This window comes from Monomorium pharaonis, chromosome 3 (assembly GCF_013373865.1).
Source record: "Monomorium pharaonis isolate MP-MQ-018 chromosome 3, ASM1337386v2, whole genome shotgun sequence".
NCBI classification, from domain to species: Eukaryota; Metazoa; Arthropoda; class Insecta; order Hymenoptera; family Formicidae; genus Monomorium; species Monomorium pharaonis.
This window is the reverse complement of record NC_050469.1, coordinates 23,619,777-23,634,523: the sequence shown is the minus strand read 5'-3', so window position 1 is coordinate 23,634,523 and position 14,747 is coordinate 23,619,777. Positions and strand designations below refer to the sequence as shown.

The following is a 14,747-nucleotide window of genomic DNA, read 5'->3' as shown; positions in this document are numbered from 1 at the left end:
ATTATATTTATTACATAATAAACACGCATAAACGCGTACATTAATGAGCTCATCAGACTATGCACAATCCATTCATTAATTTGTCAATTACGTCTGTTTGTTTCTTTTGTCAGTTTCAACATCCAATTAGCATAAAATTATATCAGGTAATAATTATTGCAATGTTAATGAGAGACATTGCGAGTTTTTCTTTTTATTACTGACATTATTTTTCAGTAACAGACTTCCTTCGTATATAATAAAATATATATAAAACTGTTTTTATAAAGAAAAAAATAACTATTGCAAGAAAGAATAAATAAGATAAAATAAATGAAAAAGATAAAATAAGGTAGAAGGTACTTATTTTGCAATGTTTATAAAGGAATATTAATTTGTAATAAGAACATGGAGACATCGAAAAATTATTTAAATTATCAAAATATTATCTAAAAGAAGTATATTATATATTGAATGTTAAATTAATGCATTAATAGTCCATTGCAAAAATTGTTTACACATTATAATTAGTTATAACTTTTTAATTGAATCTGTCTGCTTGTATTAATATAATTATAAATGTCAGAATAGCTTCGGTGTACTAAAAAAAAGATTAATAATCGGGTTTTAAATAGTCATTGTGTATGTAGCTATTTCGTGGATAATAATTAATTAATAAACGCACCCTGTAAAGGAATTTATATCCAAATTGAAAAAATCTAAGTCCATAAAATCTGAGTGGCGCTTGTGTTACTCGCAATAAACATTGTAAGATCTGCATAAGATAAACATAATTTAATATAATACATTGTTACTTTAAAATTAAAGTTCACTTTAGATATTAATGTTATTAATTTTATATTGAGACTTACATTTTCACGTATTTCTGCATCGTGAGAGAAATTTAATATTTTACTTATAATTTTGCCTGTTGCATTTGCCTAAAATAGGAAACCATCGAATTAGTCTTATTTTGAATATTGTAAAATTTAACATCAATTAGCAGTCATACAATCATTGAAAGCAAATTAAAATAGCTTTACTTTAAGTTTAAATGCAAATTCGATACCTTTGCACTAACTCTCTCGCACATATAATTAATCAGAAAAACTCTAATGATATACCAAAGGAGCCATAATGTTATTATAAAGATGAATAAGATTTTTTTATTAATGACGTAATTTCTGATGAATATCGCAGTGAAAAGTTCACGGAAGAACTCGGCTATAAAACCGAAATAACATATCATCTTCCAAGCCATTTGTATTTCGAATGCTGAGTTTATTTCGTGAGATATTTTTTGTAATTCTAGATGAAGATGCCTGTGTAAATATGATAAACTTTACTATGCAAAATCTTTATACGGAGTGTTCCGCGATGAAACCGGCAAACTTTTAAAATATGTTCTAGAGATCATTTTAAGCAAAGAAGTTTATACTATATATTACTTAACTTTGGATAATATTGGATCAATTTTTAACTCATAAGGGAATCTCGCGAAAATTCTGATTTTAATGAAACTTGGCATAAATGTAGAGGAGATAAATACATGAATTTAGAAATTTTTTGTTTGGGCTTATAAACAGTTTAAAGGATTGCAACCACCCTTCAAAGGTAAAGACATTTTTGCTTTTTCTCGACATATCTCGTAAATCAAACGAGATATTAAAAAATATTTTATACAAAAGTTTTACAGTATAAATTTATTTAACTACGCTATTTATTTTTGAAAAAAAAAATTTTTTTTTTCAAATAATAAATAGCATAGTTAAATAAAGGTATTTATGCTGTAAAATTTTTGTATAAAATATTTTTTGATATTTTGTTTAGTTTACGAGATAAATCAGAATTTACATCGAGAAAAATCAAAAACTCAACTTTTGAAGGGTGATTCCAACTCTTTAAAACATTTATAAGCCCAAACGAAAAATTTCTTAATTTATATATTAATCCCCTCTATATTTATGCCAAATTTCATTAAAATCAGAATTTTCGGGTTCGCGAGGTTCCCTTGCCAGTTAGATATAATTTTACTAAATTGTAACAGGAGAAAAATATCACGTAATTTTTGTTAGATGAATTTTTTATTTTATAATTTAATTAAGTAAATATTATTTGGTAATTATGTACAATAAGGGCGACTTTACCGATTTTAATGATCTTGATACATGTTGTCAGGGTCATTATTCTGAATAACTTTTCCCTATACATGTTACCGCCGCTTGGCCTTAGTTTCCGAGTTATACACAAAAGTTTTTTTTTAATTTCTTGCTTTGATTTTATTAGTTTTGAAACAGAGAGGAGAGTAGGATGCAGAAAATGCGTGGGCGGGGTGCAGGGGAGAGGCTTCGTTCCTCTGCTTTGCTCTGTAAGTAAGGGAGAAGTGTAAAAAAGGAATAAGAAAGATTTTAAAATGTACCACTGTTTTCTGATTAATAATATGGAATGAAATTTGTGAAAACTCGTGAAGTTATATGGTATAGAGAACGCGTGGGCGGGGGAGAAGCGCAGCCTCTCTCCCTACACCCCCTCCCTGTAATTTTTCCTAATTCTAACCTAACCAATTTTATGTCATTATTTGGTTAATGCAAAAACATTGGAAACGGACAGCGTGGATTTTGTTTGGCATGGAAAGTCGCAAACCTATGTGGTATAACTGTGCAAGCGTGGATGTCATTTACTTTACGTAAAGCACCGATATTATGTATCGTATTTATGAAACTTTAATCAAATAGGGTAGACCTTGCTTTATAGGTTTTACAGTATAGTACGCTTGTACAGTACCACAAGGGTTTGCGACTTTCTACGTCAAACAAGATCCACGCTGTTCGTTTCCAATGTTTTCGCATTAATCAAATAGCAACATAAAATTGGTTGGGTAGAGTTACGAAAAATTACGGGGAGGGAGTGCAGCCGGAGGGGTGGTGGGGCCCTCCCTTGCCCACACGTTCTCTATACTATATAATTGGATTGTTTATATGTATATGCGCACCGTACTTTTGCGTACTTCTATCCAGGGCACTTCTACCGACGGGAGGGGGGAAGGCCCTCTTGCCCTCTCCCCCGTGTGTGTGTGTGTATGTGTGACCACAGCGTTTGTCATATCGTATTTATTAAACTTTTTTTGTTAATAAGTTTTTGTTAATAAGTGTGTACAACTCAGAAATTAAGGCCGAGCGGTAACATGTATGTATAGGGAAAAGTTGTTCAGAATAATATCTCTAACGACATACATCAAGGTCATTGAAATTGGTGAGATCTCCCTTATTGTGCATAATTATCTATTATTTTCCTCATCATTGTATTACTCATTACTTGTTCAAAATTTCTAAATAAATAGATAGAAAAGATAGTTTTATTCTATATGGGGTACAACAAGCAGTAATATGTTTGCAAATAGAAGATATTTTGAATAAATAATACAATTAGGAGAATAATATTTACTGAATGAAATAATAAAATAATAAAATTATGTAATAAATTATAAATCTCAGTTTTTGTATGTTAGAATATTAATATAATATTGTTTATATTTTGATAACTGAACTAAACATTGCTTTATAATGTATATAAATTTTCATATTTAATACAATCTCTAGAATATGCGCGCTTTAAGAGTTTGTCAGTTTTTTTTGCAAAACACTATCTAAGGCACCTTTACAAATTGACAAATTGACCCTCATGATAAAAAACAATCTCTTCTCTCTATATATGTAATAGAAATATATTAGAAAACTGTTTTATTGAAAAATAATTTTATAATAATTTTTTAATAACAATTTTAATATCTTTTTAAAAATTTTATTATTTTTTGAAGAGAATGCAATAAATAGAGGATGTATTATATTTATGGTCACGGTTATACTTACATTATTATCCATATCATATGTTTACTATTTGAAACAACCGAAAATTTGCATTGTTGTATAGGACTTTCCCAAGCTCGCTTTATTCCATGCACATTCTCTGTTGTTAATTTGTGAAGATATTCGTTGATTTGATCAAATTTCAATCCTAAATATCTAATCGAAAAGAGATTAGTAAACGGTGTAGAAATATATACAAATATATGTTCTAATTTTTAATCAGTAAAAGACGGGCGACCTCTTATGGCGCCATTATTTGAGAAAGAAACTATTAAACATTAACAGTAAATACTATTCAAAGGGTTTTAAGATCGCTAATCAGTCATGAAACTGCTATCAAATTTTTTAAATACAAAATGGCGGATTTAATAATGGCGGACAAAAGTAGCGTACTTATTTTTCGTAATTAATTACATCAAAATCTTTAAAGTTTTTCTAAGAGTTTTTAGGATCGATACCAATATTAATGTGGCGTATAAAAGTGGCATTGATATTTTTTAATTGCTTTCAAAATCTTGTCTTTATGAGTTTTGGGAGTTGCTGATTACGAATCTTCTATCAGGATTTTAAAATTAACTCTTGAAACCAAAATTTTATGGATTTTTATTAAAAAAAGCTTCTCATAGTTTACTGGTTAAAAAAGTTAATTTTTAAAAATATTAATATTTGTAGGTATAGATTGTCAAAATAATTTTTATATATAATAATTTTTGTATTTGCAAAAGAATGTACTAACCCAAGAATAATTGCAAATATCAAGTCGTCAATAATGTTGATATCGACGCAATAATTGAACATAAGTGTTGCACAAATAGACTTTAGAGCATCATCCCTATCTCGCCACCGTACATATTCACAATAGTTTAATAACGAAACTATTACAAACCATCCAAAAATAATCCATATTGTTCTTTTACTTAATTTCTGGTAATTTGTCGTTATTCCAAGTATCTTTAATGTGTCATCGATAACAACAAGCTTCTGTAGACATTTTCTAAATTTCTTATACAAAAAGTCAAATTCATAAATATTATTTATTCAAAAATTTGATGTGCTTAAATGATTATACATATTTCTATTACATTTTAGAGAAACGCAACAATTTTAATATAATTACATTTTATTTAAAAAATAGCTGCAATAAATTAAATGCATTAATATAAGTTATTAAATTAAGTTAATAAAGGTAATAATTTTGAGCATATTGCGAAAAGAAATTTATTAATAATTTCTATATATTTATTTGTACAATAGTGTTTTATTATAAAATCTCTTGTTAAAAATTAATAATGTAATGTATTATAAAATGTATAAATATAAACTAATATTTATTACATTATTTGCATGATATAAGAACAATTTACATAAAATAGTATAATACAATTAAAATAATTGGGTACATTAAGATGGGTATATTAGTGTACATATTTACATTAAACATTTTCTTACCTTATCATGATATATTCCAAAAAATATTGATAATAAAACTGTAAAAACATTCAATAAAACGTAAATAGTGTACTCAGCGGAGTCTTCAGGTATATAAAATATTGTTTTATACATGACGAAAAAACAGTAAACCGACCACAATAGTGGAATATAGAGAAAACTGAACCATAGTTTTGGATGCCCTGTAGAAAATTCGATAATCCTCAAACCGCAAACCGAACTGATTAACAGGAGTGGCGATAAAATAGATCGAATGCTTTTTGCCATGGCGGATTACAAACTATACTTTTTCTTGCCAACTAACCGACTGGCCAGATGATGATAGCGATCTCCGTAAATGTAATTGCTGCACTCACGTAAATTGGAGTAATCGATCCACTAAATTTTACATTGTAAGCGAACAGAACGATTGTTAATAAGCTTTTTGACTGTTTTTATAAAAAATATATAAATAAGCTGATAACAAAAAATTGATTTGATTAAAAATTACCTTATTATTATTATGTATTATTATTATAAATATATTTATACTCTTTTATTTTTAAAATTTTACAGTGATATTACGCATATTTATAAACAGTTATCAAGTAATAAGTGAAATGCATGATATAAAATAATATAAGACATATTTAAAATATTCTGTTTTATTTTTGTTAAATAAATTGTTTTATTAAATTTAAATATAATTTTGGATAATATTTTTTTGATACTATATACGTATGTACATTCAAATTACTGTATTTTTCACAGGTAACAATTAAAGTATTTTCTTGAATGTACGAAAGTAAATTTATGAGAAAATAATTATTAATATTATTAAATATATAGAAAATATTATTAATAAAAAAATGTAACAGTGACTGATAAAACTTAATATATTTAAAAAAGATAACAATGTTAATTTTTATGTAACAATGTGTTTGAAAAAATTAAAAATTAATTTGAAGTACAGTATATAATCGTCAAAAGTTTAAAAAATGTTTATTAAAAGTTTATAAATTATATATAGAATATTCCCGTTTATGAGATATTTAAATGTTGTTTGTACATTAGTTATTAATTTAAATGTTTATTGTTTGTAAACGCTTGTGTATATATTACTAATACGGTCAAAACAGAAGCGAAGAACTAAAAAAGATAATAAATTTATTTTTTAAGTATTTGTAAGATGTTTATACTTTAGATATTTTTAAGTGTTACGTAACATTTGAAACATACCCCATAAAGGAATTTAAAGTCAAACTGGAAAAGTCCAAGTCCGTAGAATTTAAGTGGCGATTGAGCTATTTGCAGTATAGACTGTAAAATCTATATTAATGCAAGAAATTATTTAATTTTACAATTATGTTCCTTGTTTTTATTATAATCCAAATAAAATAATCTAAATTTTTCAAATATAAACTAACTTACGTTTTCACGAATTTCAACATTGCAAGTAATATATGAAAATCTATTTATAAAATTTCCTGTTGTATTTGCCTAAAATTATAATTTACAAAATATAATTGCAGTTTATAATTTAAGCATTAATATTAAAATTAAAATCTATTAAAATTATTATTTATTATTTATAAGCCAAACTATTAAATTCTAAATAAGTACACTAAAAATTTTTTTCATAGTATTAATACCTTGTTGCTGATGTTCTCACATACATAAATAAAAGAATAAAGTCTTATGATATATATAAAAAGCCAAATTAAAAGTAGGGTGATGTAAAGCATTTGATTATTGTTTGCATGATTTTTATCAAATATTATAATAAAAATCTCTTTAGAAATTGACAATATGAGAGTGAAATAACATCCTATTTCAAGAGTCATTTGTATGCCAAATATCGAATCTATTTTGCGTGATATTTTACATAATTCCAAATGAAGATGCCTGTATAAAAGTATGATATTTATTTTGGTTCGCGTATGAAACTGCGATTAAATAAATTTTATTTAAATACACTTACATTATAATCAATATTTCATTAAATTTTGTTAGACATTTGTTTCTCAAGACTTTTGGAAATCTGGACTTACACGAATGTTTCCAAGTCAATTTTATTCTATGTTTATTACTTTTTAACAATGCCTCAATGTATTCGTTAATTTGATTGAATTTTAATCCTATGTATCTGAATATATAAGAAATGTCTGAACATGAAGATTAGCAAATATTATATTTGTTTCAACGAAAGTATAAACTAACCTAAGAATAATTACATTTAATAGATCACCAATAAAATTAATGTAAGCGTAATAATTGCGCGTAAAAGGAATCAATACAGCTGCTGTAGTATTCATATTTGCTTTTAAAAAGTAAGTCTCCAAAGAAGATAACAATAGGATTGTCACAAAACATCCTAAAATGTACCATATTACTTTCATTTTAAACTTGTAATAATTTGTTGTTGTTCCAAGTTCTTCTAATGTATCATCCACAATAATGAGGTTCTTTATACAATTTCTAAATACCTGACATAAAAAGACAAGATTTAATAGACAAATAATTTATACTCATCGACGATTTTAATAAAATATCTATAAGATATACGAATATTATTTTTCTAAATTAATTTTTTTAATTTTTTAAGTAAATAATTTTATCAAATGCGTAGCCAAAAATTAACAATTTTGTTTCTGACATCTTATTTATTATTATGCTAAACACACTTTACATACTATAATAACTTCTTTTTGTTAGATAAAAAAGTATTATCGTAATGAATTGTAAGTTGCTCAACTTTTGTTTTACAATTTATTTGAAGTGGTCAAATAAATGTTTATCCTGATATGTTTCTTACCTTATCATAATACATTCCAAGAGCAATTGATGTCATCACTGTAATAGTATGCATTCCAATGCAAACAAAGTATTCGATGGAATATTGCCTCATATAAGATAATGAACTTATTGCAATAAAAGTCCAAAACGACCACAATACCAATATATATAAAAAACTGAACCATTGTCTTATGTTATTTTCGGGAAACTTGATTATTCTTAGACCGCATATATAGCTGATGATTAGTAACGGCGATAAAACTTCTTGAATGCTTTTTGTCATAGCGTATGCCTTTACAATTACGAACTGCACTTTCTTCGCCGACAATTTTGTTGATGAATTCTGCTGACTGATAATGATGGCGCATCTTTGTAATTATACTTGTATCTATTTAAGTTAGTGTGATGAAATAATCGATATGCTGAATTTTATATATGACATACTATCTTCGAAATAGAACTGGAATTCGTTGTGTTGTCATATGAAACAAATACATTTACACAACATTGATTATATTCTTAACACGTTTATTTTTTTTATTTTTACACATGTATAATACTATTATGTACGTTTAAAAAAATTATGAAATCTAATTTTAAAGTATGCAAGAATGTTTTTCTTAATAATACGTAACGTGACAGTAAAAATTAGTTTCAATGATAATTTAATGATAAAACAATATATAAATTTAACTCTTTGAGGCATATATTTTTTTCTCACATACGAATTTCCGAAAATTTTGTTTGGGATCGCTGATTACAAATATAAACATTTTGGAAATTTGGAAAATTTAAAATAGCGTATCCAATATAGTGTATTAAATATATATAAAAAAGATCTAGTTACATGAAACTGAGAGAGAGAGTTCTCAGAAGTTTTTTTAAAACGTACTAACTATGAATCTAAAATCTTCTATTCAGTGAGACTTTTGGATATACAATAGTATTTTGATTCTGTTACTTTAATTTTGATAAGTTTAGATTCCAAAAGTCAGCAATTCCAAAAACTTACGAGCTTACCATTTTTCATGCAAATTAATCTATTTCTTTTACTTTGTATTCAAATTTAGTTATCCTCCAAAAAATATAATGTTAAAAACGTAGTTTTTTATTTATAACGGAAACGAAAAGAAACGGATAATGTGTTCGTGATGTTCATAGATGATGAAAAGATCATTTAGACCATGGAAAACAATAGCAAAAATGTTTGAGTCCATATTAAACATTATACTAAAGTAAATAAAATTGAAGATATTATATAGGGTTTTTTACGTCACTAATTTTTAATGTCGTCAAAATATCGAATTAGAAATATAAAAGGTTTCCGTCGTAATATGGTCGATAAAAAAACACAGTCCCTATATCCCGGTCTTAGTCTTTAGGATCTTTACGTCGTTTTGCGTAATCAAAATAACTGTTGAACGAGTCTTAAACATTTTCATCACTTTCAAAAACTGGATTATTGAACCGTAATCTAACATTTAATTGAACTTTTGATCTAAAGGATTCTTTATCTTTGAAGTCTGACGATAGATTTTTAAACCAGTAAGAAATCCAAATTTACAGCCGCTTTACTAGTATATACTTACTTGATGCAAACGTATATCTAAAAGTATAAATTACTGTATTTTATTTACTCTTATTTAACGTTTGACAGGGCCTCATATATTTTTTCCACTATTTTCCACGATTTAATCTATGTTTTGATCATTCATGGGGATTACAAAAACATATATTAAATAGGTTTTTTTCTATTTCTTTATTAGATAAAAAACGGCATTTTTAACATTGTTCTTTAAAATCTATTCATTTTTTTACAATTTTGTCTATTATTTTAAATTTTAAACATTTCTTTTGGATTTCGAAATCAACGAATCCATTTTGGATATTAAGTTTTAATATTTAATGTTTAAGTAAATATTTTTTTATAATATCCTATCTAAAAAAGGAAAAAAATCAGAAAAAAAGAAATCAGGGAAAAAGAAAAAAGAGCCAAATAAAAAATATACGAGAGGAAGAGAAAGAGAGAGAGAGAGAAAGAGAGAAAGGGGGGGGGAGAAGTAAGAATCCTTTCTAAAAAAGGGCATGGCATCAATACTCGCATCTCTCGAAGTATTGTTGTCGCTTTTCCGCGATGCCGATTAAACGTGTGTCAATAATTTTTAAAAAAGTTATGGTGTTGTAATTAATAAAAACATTTTTTTAAAAATTATTTTGCCCGGAAAACTTGAATTTTGAAAGCTGGACGTGAAGTGCTAATTGAATATCGACAGATTTATTTATTTTAACGCAGTTTTCATATAGTTCCGGACGCGTCCAATAATTTTCTAAAGAGTTCCAATGATATAATTAATTAAAACATTTTTTTAACAATTATTTTGTCCGAAAAACTTGACTTTTGAGGGCTAAAGGTGAGATGCTGTTCAAATATCGACAGATCTAATTATTTTAACGTAATTCTCATATAGTTCGGGACGCGTACAATATGTTTCTATAAAGTTCAGGTGATATAATTAATTAGAACATTTTTTAAACAATTATTTTGCCCGAAAAACTTGAATTTCTAAGGCTACACGACAAGTGCTAATCGAATATCGACAGATCTAATTATTTTAACGTAATTCTCACATAGTTCGGGACGCGTACAATATGTTTCTATAAAGTTCCGGTGATATAATTAATTAGAACATTTTTTAAACAATTATTTTGCCCGAAAAACTTGAATTTCTAAGGCTACACGTCAAGTGCTATTTGAATATCGACAGATCCATTTATTTTAACGTAATTCTCATATAGTTCGGGACGCGTACAATATGTTTCTGTAAAGTTCCGGTGATATAATTAATTAGAACATATTTTAAACAATTATTATGCTTGAAAAACTTGAATTTTTGAGGCTACACGACAAGTGCTAATCGAATATTGACAGATCTATTTATTTTAACGTAATTCTCATATAGTTCGGGACGCTTACAATATGTTTCTATAAAGTTCAGGTGATATAATTAATTAAAACATTTTTTAAACAATTATTTTGCCCAAAAAACTTGAATTTTTGAGGCTACACGACAAGTGCTAATCGAATATCGACAGATCTATGTATTTTAACGTAATTCTCATATAGTTCGGGACGCGTACAATATGTTTCTATAAAGTTTAGGTGATATAATTAATTAAAACATTTTTTAAACAATTATTTTGCCCGAAAAACTTGAATTTCTAAGGCTACACGTCAAGTGCTATTTGAATATCGACAGATCCATTTATTTTAACGTAATTCTCATATAGTTCGGGACGCGTACAATATGTTTCTGTAAAGTTCCGGTGATATAATTAATTAGAACATATTTTAAACAATTATTATGCTTGAAAAACTTGAATTTTTGAGGCTACACGACAAGTGCTAATCGAATATTGACAGATCTATTTATTTTAACGTAATTCTCATATAGTTCGGGACGCTTACAATATGTTTCTATAAAGTTCAGGTGATATAATTAATTAAAACATTTTTTAAACAATTATTTTGCCCAAAAAACTTGAATTTTTGAGGCTACACGACAAGTGCTAATCGAATATCGACAGATCTATGTATTTTAACGTAATTCTCATATAGTTCGGGACGCGTACAATATGTTTCTATAAAGTTTAGGTGATATAATTAATTAAAACATTTTTTAAACAATTATTTTGCCCGAAAAACTTGAATTTCTAAGGCTACACGTCAAGTGCTATTTGAATATCGACAGATCTATTTATTTGAACGTAATTCTCATATAGTTCGGGACGCGTACAATATGTTTCTGTAAAGTTCCGGTGATATAATTAATTAGAACATTATTTAAACAATTATTTTGCTTGAAAAACTTGAATTTCTAAGGCTACACGACAAGTGCTAATCGAATATCGACAGATCTAATTATTTTAACGTAATTCTCATATAGTTCGGGACGCGTACAATATGTTTCTATAAAGTTCCGGTGATATAATTAATTAGAACATTTTTTAAACAATTATTATGCTTGAAAAACTTGAATTTCTAAGGCTACACGACAAGTGCTAATCGAATATCGACAGATCTAATTATTTTAACGTAATTCTTATATAGTTCGGGACGCGTACAATATGTTTCTATAAAGTTCAGGTGTTATAATTAATTAGAACATTTTTTAAACAATTATTTTGCCCAAAAAACTTGAATTTTTGAGGCTACACGACAAGTGTTAATCGAATATTGACTGATCTATGTATTTTAACGTAATTCTCATATAGTTCGGGACGAGTACAATATGTTTCTATAAAGTTCAGTTGATATAATTAATTAAAACATTTTTTAAACAATTATTTTGCCCAAAAAACTTGAATTTTTGAGGCTACACGACAAGTGCTAATCGAATATCGACAGATCTATGTATTTTAACGTAATTCTCATATAGTTCGGGACGCGTACAATATGTTTCTATAAAGTTTAGGTGATATAATTAATTAAAACATTTTTTAAACAATTATTTTGCCCGAAAAACTTGAATTTCTAAGGCTACACGTCAAGTGCTATTTGAATATCGACAGATCTATTTATTTGAACGTAATTCTCATATAGTTCGGGACGCGTACAATATGTTTCTGTAAAGTTCCGGTGATATAATTAATTAGAACATTATTTAAACAATTATTTTGCTTGAAAAACTTGAATTTCTAAGGCTACACGACAAGTGCTAATCGAATATCGACAGATCTAATTATTTTAACGTAATTCTCATATAGTTCGGGACGCGTACAATATGTTTCTATAAAGTTCCGGTGATATAATTAATTAGAACATTTTTTAAACAATTATTATGCTTGAAAAACTTGAATTTCTAAGGCTACACGACAAGTGCTAATCGAATATCGACAGATCTAATTATTTTAACGTAATTCTCATATAGTTCGGGACGCGTACAATATGTTTCTATAAAGTTCCGGTGATATAATTAATTAGAACATTTTTTAAACAATTATTATGCTTGAAAAACTTGAATTTCTAAGGCTACACGACAAGTGCTAATCGAATATCGACAGATCTAATTATTTTAACGTAATTCTTATATAGTTCGGGACGCGTACAATATGTTTCTATAAAGTTCAGGTGTTATAATTAATTAGAACATTTTTTAAACAATTATTTTGCCCAAAAAACTTGAATTTTTGAGGCTACACGACAAGTGTTAATCGAATATTGACTGATCTATGTATTTTAACGTAATTCTCATATAGTTCGGGACGAGTACAATATGTTTCTATAAAGTTCAGTTGATATAATTAATTAAAACATTTTTTAAACAATTATTTTGCTTGAAAAACTTGAATTTCTAAGGCTACACGACAAGTGCTAATCGAATATCGACAGATCTAATTATTTTAACGTAATTCTCATATAGTTCGGGACGCGTACAATATGTTTCTATAAAGTTCAGATAATATAATTAATTAAAACATTTTTTAAACAATTATTTTGCCCGAAAACTTGAATTTCTAAGGCTACACGTCAAGTGCTATTTGAATATCGACAGATCTATTTATTTTAACGTAATTCTCATATAGTTCGGGACGCGTACAATATGTTTCTATAAAGTTCAGATAATATAATTAATTAAAACATTTTTTAAACAATTATTTTGACCGAAAAACTTGAATTTCTAAGGCTACACGACAAGTGCTAATCGAATATCGACAGATCTATTTATTTGAACGTAATTCTCATATAGTTCGGGACGCGTACAATATGTTTTTATAAAGTTCAGGTGAAATAATTAATTAGAACATTTTTTAAACAATTATTTTGCCCGAAAAACTTGACTTTTGAGGGCTAAAGGTGAGATGCTGTTCAAATATCGACAGTTCTATTTATTTTAACGCAATTCTCATATAGTTCCGGACGCGTACAATAAGTTTCTAAAGAGTTCCGGTAATGTAATTAATTAAAACATTTTTTAAACAATTATTTCACCCGAAAAACTTGAATTTTGAGAGCTAGACGTGAAATGCTAATCGAACATCAACAGTTCTATTTATTTAAACGCATTTTTCATATAGTTTTGGACGCGTACAATAGTTTTTTAAAAAGATACGGTGTTTTAATTAATTAAAACATTGTTTAAACAGTTATTTTTCCCGGAAAACTTGATTTTTGAAGACTAGACGTGAAATGCTAATCGAATATCGACAGTTTTATTTATTTTAACGCAGTTCTCATATAGTTTCAGACGCGTACAATAATTTTCTAAAGAGTTTTGGTAATATAATTAATTAAAACATCTTTTAAACAATTATTTTGCCCGAAAAACTTGAATTTTGAGGGCTAGACGTGAAATGCAAATCGAATATCAACAGTTCTATTTATTTTAACGCAGTTTTCATATAGTTCTGGACGCGTACAATAGTTTTTGGAAAGTTACGGTGTTATAATTAATAAAAACATTTTTTAAACAATTATTTTGCCCGGAAAACTTGAATTTTTAAAGCTAGACTTAAAATGCTAATCAAATATCGACTGATCTATTTATTTTAACGTAATTTTCACATAGTTCCGGACGCGTACAATAATTTGCTATAGAATTCAGGTGATATAATTAATTAAAACATTTTGTAAACAATTATATTTTCCGGAAAACTTGAATTTTGAGGGTTGACGGGAAA

General features: G+C 27.1%; 2 protein-coding genes across 3 annotated transcripts in view; one reads left to right on the top strand and one right to left on the bottom strand.

Moving 5' to 3' along the window:
* The window catches only part of LOC118644945, a 356,119-nt gene that overhangs the window by 138,912 nt on the left and 202,460 nt on the right, over window positions 1-14,747 (top strand). The window lies entirely within an intron of this gene.
* Window positions 542-4,905, bottom strand: LOC105838282. Its single transcript, XM_036284916.1, has 5 exons — window positions 4,582-4,905; window positions 3,849-4,001; window positions 1,049-1,301; window positions 852-920; window positions 542-754 (listed from the first exon to the last, which is right to left on the bottom strand). The coding sequence occupies exons 1-5, from the start codon at window positions 4,641-4,643 to the stop codon at window positions 593-595; spliced, it is 699 nt and encodes a 232-aa protein (XP_036140809.1). The 5' UTR covers window positions 4,644-4,905; the 3' UTR covers window positions 542-592.

Excerpts from the sequence above, each read along its gene's own strand:
- LOC105838282 (XM_036284916.1), bottom strand. The coding sequence starts at position 4,643 with ATGTTCAATTATTGCGTCGATATCAACATTATTGACGACTTGATATTT. Across the intron at positions 1,302-3,848 it reads CATATGATATGGATAATAAT|GCATCTTCATCTAGAATTAC; the intron begins GTAAGTATAACC and ends ATATTTACACAG. Across the intron at positions 921-1,048 it reads GCGAGAGAGTTAGTGCAAAG|GCAAATGCAACAGGCAAAAT; the intron begins GTATCGAATTTG and ends TTCCTATTTTAG.